This window comes from Onychomys torridus, chromosome 19 (genome assembly GCF_903995425.1).
Source record: "Onychomys torridus chromosome 19, mOncTor1.1, whole genome shotgun sequence".
NCBI classification, from domain to species: Eukaryota; Metazoa; Chordata; class Mammalia; order Rodentia; family Cricetidae; genus Onychomys; species Onychomys torridus.
In genome coordinates, this window is record NC_050461.1 from 30,338,343 (window position 1) to 30,347,713 (window position 9,371).

The window sequence follows — 9,371 nt, forward strand, 5'->3', positions numbered from 1 at the left end:
TTTTGCAAACTTTGAACTCTGCCAAGCTATGAGAAAGCCCAGCTCACAACAGACGATACCTGTAGTCCCTGAATGATAGCCCCAATACAGATCCCAGTAAATGAATGAGTGTAGAAAGCTTTTTTTAGGACTTCGCCCCTCGCTACACTGGGCTGTAATTATGAAGCACTATGAAAATTAAACAAAAATGGCTGGAGAGACGATTCGGCAGTTCAGAGCTCACACTGCTCCTGCAGAAGCCCCGAGTCCTGTTCCCAGAACCCATGCCAGGTGGCTCCTATCACCTGTTAACTTTAGCTCCAAGGGATCCGACACCCTCTTCAGCATCCTCAGGGATACCGATGTATATATGTGGCAATTACTAACACAAGATGCAGATACATAAAAAAAACAAAATCAATTTAAAACCCAAAATACCTGCCTCTTATGAGCCCATTCCCCTTTTCCATCCTTTATCTTTCTATAACAACCTCAAATCAACTCTGCCTCTCTACAATAAAAGGTCTTTGTATCGCTCATCCCCACCCAAACATACCTGGGTGGAAGGAGACCGGTCTCAACTGCCATTGCTAAACAGTCGTAGAGGAAAGAAATTCTTTTGGGGCTGTGTTGGCCATGAATAAATTTAACAATCCACTGGATGCACTGTTCATGAGAATCCTAAAAATTAGAAAATGCTTTTATTTTAGGCCTGAAGTTACATCTTCTAACTAACCCAAATGGCTAATATCATACTTGGGAATGTGTCAGTACTGTAAATGAAATATTTCACTGTGAATATCAGCAAATTAAAATAATCCCTAAAAGAGCAAGATTCAAGTCAGAGTCAACCATGGGCATGGTAGTAAATGCCTGTAAACCTAGTACTTGAGGGGATAAGGCATGTATGAAGCCATTCTGGGTTGCATATCAAGTTCTATGTCAGCCTGAGCTGTATCTAGCAAGACCTTGCCCCCCAAACAAACAAATAAATAAATAAATAAAATTTAGTGTTTGTTATATTAATTTTTAAATCTTTCAATTAAATAGATTAAACTCCTACCATGAGACCTCCAAAAGTAGTTACGAATATATTAACAAATTCATGGCCAATGGAAAATTCACTTAAGTTACTGTAAGCAGTATCTTTATAGGGTGATAGGAATAGTCCATTTGCTGGAGGAAAAATCCTAATGTGGGTGGGCACCTCAGTCTCATCAAAATTTGAATGAATCCAATCCCCATAAACACAAATCAGAGCCCGCCATGATTCCAATGACAAATCAAACGTCTAGGTTTTTTAAACCTAACATTAAAAGTCATGCTCATACAAAGTCTGCCTTCCAGGACACCCCAGAAGGTTCTCTATGCCTTGCTCTTCCACACCATCACTGACCCTCCTGGGATCCAGAACTGCTCGTTTTATTTTTAGCTTTCCCTCTTAGTTTATAAACTTCTTGAAGGGTCGCATCTTAACTACCTGAATGCCTAGGTTATCACTTTAAAAACTGCCTGGTGAGCTGCCCACCAGGCAAAGGTGTTTGCTGCTTTGCTGCCAAGGCTAGCCTCTTGAGTTCAATCCCCAGTACCCACGTGGCATAGAGAGAACTCACTCTTGTAATTTGTCCTCTGTCCTCTACACAAGTTCTGTGACACATACACAAGCAAAATTAAAAAAAAAAAAAGTGCAACAAAAATTTAAAAATTAAGAATGCATGAAAGATGCTAATTATTGAAAGAAAAAGTAAAGTTTTATCAAGATGAAATTTCTCAGTGCTTGATACACAGGGTAAGAAATTATTAGCTTTCTATTGTATACCTTTAAGGAATAAACTCTCATGTGTTGGTTTTGGGAGTGTAAACTAGATAACACATAAGAAATCATTAGGTAATTTCCATAAAATTATAAATATTGCTGGGGATGGCTATGCATGCTTATATCCCAGTACTTAGGAGGTAGAGACAGGAGGGTCTCTAGATCAAGGCCAATCTGGACCACATATCTAGTTCCAGTTCCAAGCAAGTCTGGATTATATAGAGACTATATCATATGTGTTATACAACACCCCCTCCATAACTAAGGGGAAAAAAGTCTATCTTTTGACTCAGCAATATTATGTCCAGTAACTGATCCTATGTCCGATCAAAAGTATTATTCACTATCACACTGTTTAGGGTAGAAATGGTAAGAGAAACATCTAGCTAAGCCTGGTTGTCCATGCCTATAACCCCAGGAAGCAGAGGAAGGGGTACAACTGAAAGTTCAAGGCTAGCCTCGGCTATATAGCAAAACTCTAGGGGAGCGGGGAGCAAACCAGAAAAATTTGAAAGTATGTGGTTAATTAATAAAGGCGGAAGAGCCATAAAACCATATATTACACTGCTGTAAGACATAAGAAAGGAAAAGAAACTCTTAAAATTACCTGACATTACCTTCCCAATTGACTACAAAGGGAGAGAAAAGTAAGGAGCTAAGTGCTGAACACAACAAATGGTATATGGTGATTCAATAAAAATAAAAATATAATTCTGGCCGGGCGGTGGCACACGCCTGTAATCCCAGCACTCAGGAGGCAGTGGCAGGTGGATCTCCGGGAGTTCAAGGCCAGCCTGGTCTACAGAGCAGTCCAGGACAGGCTCCAAAGCTACAGAGAAACCCTGTCTCGAAAAACCAAAAAAAAAAAAAAAAAATTCTGAGGCTGGGTATACAGTTCGGCAATGAGTGTGTGCCTCACGTGGGACATAGTTCAGAGGTGAATGTGCTCCTAGCATGTGTGAAGAAGTCCTGTGCTCAAGCCCCAGCACTGTTAAAAGAGAAAAACAAGATGATGGCAGATGACTTTGTAATCCCAGAACTCAGGAGACAAAGGCAGGGTGATACAGAGAGACCCAGTCTTGTAGATAAACAGTTCAGGGAACACCAACCGGGACTCTGGCTTCAGACCAGAGGGTGGGTGGCTAAGGTAGGAAAGGAAGAAGGCTAGCCTTTGGAGCTGCTCTTCTGCCTTATGTATTTCTGATTCACACTGAAGTATTACCTTAAGTATTTAAAAAAAAAAAAAAAAAAAAGCACATATTGTCTTTAGGACCCACACTTGGGGGGCAATATTATCACTGGCTCACAGGCAAAGGGAGCTCAGTAGCTCATTTCCCTACAATAGTGCACCAGGAGAAAATAATGTACTATTCTAACAGGGATTCTATAATAGTACCTTTATGAGGGTACATACTCATAAACACTGGGAAATTTTTTGAATAGTGACATTTCTCTTTTACAAGAAATGTTTAACATTATCTGCTTCCATGTGGAAACAAAATATAGCAAAATAGGACAAAATAACCTTATATAATCTAACATGGATGAAAATTTTAAAACCATCTCCCACTGCGATCTTATTACACTGAACTTTCAAGGCAGGTTCTCCAGTTTACATATGAATGTAAAATGATGGCAATTTTATTTTTCCCTTTCCTAAACGACCTTAAGCAAAAGATCAATGTAGATATAAAAAGTAAAAAGAAGGAAGCAAAAGTTATCAACTGGATGTTACACGTGAAATGTTTCACCTGAGAAAGCCCATTCCAAAACTGTCGAAAGGCTGCCAAACAGCTGATTAATTTTGTTTTTTCATCCTCAGGGGTATCCATAAACATGCTGAAAAACAAAAAACATCACATTACTTGCTACTAGTTTTAAAAGGATACACAGACAGCAAGGCAGATCTTGTAACTCCCCCCCAAACCAACATAAGTAAAACCTTACAAAGATAAATCTCCAACTCCACCCCACCCCACCCAGAAAACCCTAACACATACTCACCCTGGGAAAGCCTCTTCTATAATTTCTGTTTTCTGCAAACAAGCAAAGGAAAAAAAAAAAAAAGTAAAGGATCTGAATAATAAAGAGGGGGTGGGAGGTATCCCCTAAAGAAATATTCTATGGCAATATAGGTCACGTCACTTTTATCGGGAACGCGCGGGAACTAGCAATGCCTTCTTTGAATCTGACAGCCGACTGGGGACCGCCAACACTAGTATAGATTCCTATGTCAAAACAAAGGGGGCGGGAAAGGGGCCTGGTCAGGCCCAGAGCCGGGGCCCGCCGTCTTCTCCTCCCCGCTCCCTCCGCCTGAGTTACGGACAGTTGCACTCACCACCACCTCCTCGAAAATGCTCTGCAGTTGCGTCTCCATCGGTACCATCGAGTCCCGGGCTCCCGGGGTGCCCGGCAAGGCGCGGGGAAGCCCCTAGGTCCGGGAAGAACGGAGCCAAGGGGTGGAACCACAGGAACCTGCTCTCTCTGCCGCTTCCTGCAGAGGTCCGCTACGAAACAGAGCCCGCCCGGAAGTTCGGAAGGGCCCGGTGCTTTCTCGTTACAACTCCCCCCCAACCCCCCAGATGTCTGTAGCCCTGGCCGATGGTTCCGCGCGCTGAGGTGGCCGGCAAGCTGATAAGCGCCGCCGGGTGATACGGGAGTTGTCGCCTTAGACTGCAGGTCACCACCTCCTGGCTGGAGCCGGAGCTGCGTCACGTCTGGGGTTCGCTTACAGCCCAACCAAGTGGGTGTCTGTCAAGGACTGATCTTCTGAAACAGCTGACATCACTTTATTCTTGCCCACATGGACTATATCTTCTCTATGGTAGCCTCAGTTGCTGGTACGCGGGCACGTCACCACCTTTAAAACAGGAGGAGGAGGAGGAGGAGGGAGGAGGAGGGGGAGGAGGAGGGGAGGGGAGGGGAGGAGGAGGAGGAGAGGAGAGGAGGAGGAGGAGGAGGAGGAGGAGGAGAAGAAGAAGAAGGCAAACGCTTTTTGTTTTGTTTTGTTTTGAAGACAGGGTTTCTCTGTGTAGTTTTGATGCCTGTCCTGGATCTCACTCTATACACCAGGCTGTCCTCTAACTCACAGAAATCTGCCTGGCTCTGCCTCCCGAGTGCTGGGATTAAAGGCGTGCACCACCACCGCCTGGCTAAAAGCTTTATTTTTTTTTAATTTGCAACTGAGTGGCGGTGTTAAGCATATGATTTAAAAACAGACTATTTTTCATTGCCCTGAAAAATTTCTGACATCCTATGCAGCCAGCTGCTCAGCCACACTGCCCTACAACCAGAAAGCACTGGCTCTTTATTTTTACTACTATTAGTTTTTCATGTCCTTGATATTTATGATAGGATTGTTTACATCTTCTGTGTACAATCAACCAGACAGTTTTTCATAAGCCTATTTGTGGTTCTAACACATTCTGTATTCAAGTTTTTCATCTTATATAGCCAACAATTTTCCTTGCCTTAGCTTGCTCTCTCCCACCCCCACTTCTCTCCCCTCCTCTTTTTCTCTCTTCCCCACTCCCGTCCCCTCCCCTCCTTTTTCACCTTCTTTCCTCCTGTCTCCTCCTCTCCTGCTTTTCAACCTGGAGATCACTATACACCCTAGGTTGGCCTTGAACTCACTCACAATCCTGCCCCAATCACCTGAGTGCTAGAATGTTTTCTTATTTTATAAAAGTTTCTTTCACTGTAGATTAATTTTAATGAATACTTTAAATGTGTTGTTGTTGTTGTTATCTTAGTATCAAGAAATTTTCATCTTTTCTAAGGCCATGATGCTATCCGTCAATGTTTTCTTCCAGAAACTTTATCGTTTTAGCATTGATATTTAAGTCCATGTTTTTTTTTTTTTTTTAATTATCTTCCCTGGCTGGTGATAAATTATCACGTGATTTTTTTCCTGGGGGACATGTAAATAAATGTTTACAAACTTTAAACAGAGGGCATTGGCAGATTGAAGAAAGAATTCCATTTAAGCCTAGCTTGGTGAACTGCTGAGTTTATTATAGTTATTTATGGCAGAATGGCGACTTGGGCAGCTTCATCACTGGGAACTCCTACTTCAAGCATGGATGACTTATAAAAAGAGGTACCACTAGAGAGTACCCCCCAATAAATTACTTACTTATAATACCATGTTGGGGGAATAGAGGGTATTTCTGGGGATCTTGTAAAGACTGCCTAGAGTTTCTGTGGGGGGGTCTTTATTTTATTTTATAGTTTTGAGACAGAGTATTTTTAGTCCAAGATGACCATGAACTCACCATGTAGGAGAGAACCGTCTTGAAGGTTTAATCCTTCTATTATTGTGGGATTCTCATGCAGAGAGATGGGAGACCGCTGAGACTTGCTGCCAGGAAGCAGTGTTTTGTTTGTGCCAGCACTAGCTCAGAGGATTTACATCCAAAGGTTGAGCCCCTAACACAGCAGCAGTGTATAGCTTTATACAGGCTTCCTTAGTTCCCCTTGGCATTCTATCCCCCTTTGTCTCCTGGGAAACATACAGGGTTATGGCAGAATCATGAACACCCTCATAGGTATTAATTATGCCACATTGCCAGCCCTTAGTTAAAAGAATGCACTTACCACACTGTCTCTGCCTCCTGAATGCTGAGATTATAAATTTGTGCTGCTGCACCTGGTTTATGTGGTGCTAAGGATTGAACTCAGGGCTTCCTGCTTGCTAGATACATAGTCTACCAACCAAGACATACCCCCAGCCCACATGTGGGGTTCATGCTGGCAGCTGAAGCTGCTCTGCTTTGACAGACATGGTAGCCCAAGCTAGTCCCAAACTCTTAATCCTCCTGCCTCAGCCTTCTGAATGCTGAGATTACAGACTTGCATCGCCACCCCTGAGTTTATTACTGAGAATTTATTGTTAATAGATGTGGAGATTTGTAAAATGCTTTCCTTTTTATCTCTTAGGTCTTTTGGAGGATCAACTTTCTTTAATTCATGAGGAAAATCACTGGTTGAAGTCATATGCTACTGAAGTTCCTTAAGGGTGTGTGTGGGGGCGTTTAAAAAAAATCTGGGAAGTTTCTAGACTTGAAGGTGGAGAAAGGAAACTATTAGTTAAAGAGTGTGTGCTTCCAATAAAGCCAGAAAGGTCATAATACAAACTCTTCCCTAGTAAGTCCACAAAGGGCTCCAGGCATCTTGATAACTGGACTTTTGCCTAGAGTGATTAATACTGGACTTATAATAATCAGAACTATAAAGTAATAAATTTGTGTTGCTTTGATCCATGGCCATTTGCAATATCAGTAGCAGAAAATTCCTTGTCTTCATTGAGCTTAGGCTATGCTATATGCTAAGTTTTTCTACCTTCTATAAAACAATGACTTTTCAGACTGTGCCTTGCCCCAAGGGACTCCACTTTACAGGCAGCATTGAACTCCATTTTGACGTTGAAGGATGATTGTACATCAGGGTTGTTGCGGAAACAACACAATCAATCCAGCACCATCCACATATCATCGGCTGATAAATGACTTGTTCTTGTAAGTAGAAAGGGTGCCACCCTATAAATTTCTCATATTGAACTGAGATTGTAGGGGCATATGGGCATATTACAATCATATCAGAGATACCAGGCCCCAAAACTTATCTGACATGCTGGACCAAGGAAAGGGTGTAACTTCTTCATCTGGGCTCCATAAACTGGTGAACAACTAGCAAGGTTATCAATGGCCTCACACCCATCTGATACCAGGTAAGTGTGTGTCAGGGACTAATAGAACTCTTAATTATGCTGATGTTTCAGCTCAGCTCTGTCCCTCTTTTGACAGACTAGAAGTCTGTCTGCGGCTTATCTGCTCACCCATTTGGACCTGGACCTACAGTTCCTGCTCTGAACCCAGTTCTGCCCTTCTGTCTCTGCAGCACGCTCCTTCCTCCAGCAGATTTGGGTTCATTATCTTATCAATACAGAAAATGTACCCATCCCTCTCGAATTCTGTTGCAACTTCTTTAGCTTGTATTCATTGTGTAACTCACATTAATTAATTCCTACCCATCCATATATCTATATTTCCTGAGTGGTATGTGTTATAAGAGTTAATATTACTAATTAAGATTAGCATAAAAGCAGCTTCATTGACCCTGGTCAGATTATCAAGGTAGGTAGGACCTTTGGAAAAAGTGCTTCCATTAAAACCACTACACCTTGTGAACATATTGTTATTCAATAAATTCTGACGTTGTTTAGTGCGTGTCTGTGTGTTTGCATACACGCCACAGTACACATGTAGTGGTGTAGGACACTTGGCAGGAGCCAGTTCTCTCTTTCTGCCATATGGGTTCTGAGTTGGGGGGAGGGGGGACAACTCAGAAGGTCAGGGTTGGAGCTTGGTTGGCTTAATGTTTGTGTTTACATTTTTTCTCTTCCTCTTGCTCCCCCCTCCTTCACCCTACTCTTTCTCCCTTAGGCCCTTCCTCCCTCCTTCTTCATCCCCTCTCTCCTCCTTCCTTTATCTATAAAAAAGAAAGCCTTTGTTGAACTATGCATCTTACTTTTCTCTCCCCTCCCTGCTTTCTTTCCTTCCTTTTCTCATTCCCCCTTCCTTTTATGTCTATTTCTTCCTTTCTTTCTTTCCCCATAAAAGCAGTTTGGAACTTCCTATGAATTTGTGAGGGTTACTAGTATATTTCCTTACAGTCATTTAAATGGTAAAAGCTGTATAATTTTATTTTACCTACAAACATGTACTTTAAGGAAAGTTGGGCAAAACATCACGTATAATGTTCTCTCTGGTGGTTTTTCAGAATATGTTAGTGTTCTCATTCTGAGTTGATTCATTGCCCCGTTCTAGTCTCTTCAATGGACACCAGAAAGCATTCGAGCATTCAGTCAAATCTACTCAACATGTTATTTGTATTCTCCCCCCCGCTCTCTCTCTCTGTGTGTGTGTGTGTGTGTGTGTGTGTGTGTGTGTGTGTGTGTGTTTAATACATACTATGCACTGTCACAGGTGTTATGGCCATAACTTTATTTGAAACTGTGCTAGAATCCAATTGCATTTAAATCTCTATTGCCTTTTGTGGCAAAGATTCATTGGCGTCACTGAAAATTTCTCTTTAATATAAAATCGCATACTTCATGTTTCAGTGCCATGTCCTACTTAAATATTCTGAGATTTTACTGGATCCATAGACATTAGACTTCTAGAAATCAGCTATATTCTTTTTTAGTTTTAGTTTTTATTAATTACAATGTGTGTAAAAGAATGTTGACTTTGCCTAGGAAACTACAATTTGCCATATGTTTTATTTAGGAGTCCACTTACCGCTCACCATTTCCACTGAGTCCCCTGAGAGTCAAATGTAGATTGTTTAGTGATAACGGCACCCTCTCTGTTACACTCAAAGAGACCAGACAGCAGGATTCTCCCATCTACCATCCTTCAGGCAGACATTTTTATGTGAAAAACAGCTCACGGCAGCAAGCTGGGCACAGCAGTACACGTCTATAATTCTGGCCCTCAGGAGGTAGAGATAGTAAGATGGCAAACTCCAGGCTAGCTGGGGCTACACAGTCAGACGGTATCTTAACACACAATTG

General features: G+C 42.0%; 1 protein-coding gene and 1 long non-coding RNA gene across 4 annotated transcripts in view; one reads left to right on the plus strand and one right to left on the minus strand.

Annotated features, from left to right (window-relative positions):
- Med23 (mediator complex subunit 23) overlaps nt 1-4,289 on the minus strand; it is a 46,078-nt gene extending 41,789 nt beyond the window's left edge. For both annotated transcript variants that reach the window (XM_036168754.1, XM_036168753.1), the window contains exons 1-4: nt 4,134-4,289; nt 3,800-3,831; nt 3,547-3,634; nt 536-660 (exon numbers count right to left, since the gene is read on the minus strand). In XM_036168754.1, coding sequence (XP_036024647.1) covers nt 536-660; nt 3,547-3,634; nt 3,800-3,831; nt 4,134-4,181 — 293 coding nt within the window. In that variant the 5' untranslated portion in view covers nt 4,182-4,289. The remainder of the gene's footprint in view (nt 1-535; nt 661-3,546; nt 3,635-3,799; nt 3,832-4,133) is intronic.
- Nucleotides 4,290-4,414: 125 nt separating this feature from the next.
- On the plus strand, nt 4,415-8,017 carry LOC118570203. 2 transcript variants are annotated; one of them, XR_004943162.1, is made up of 3 exons: nt 4,415-4,635; nt 6,734-7,311; nt 7,600-8,017. It is a non-coding gene; the product is annotated as an uncharacterized LOC118570203 (long non-coding RNA). The 2 variants fall into 2 exon arrangements; XR_004943161.1 differs by having other exon boundaries at nt 6,734-8,017.
- The last annotated feature ends 1,354 nt before the right edge of the window (nt 8,018-9,371 follow it).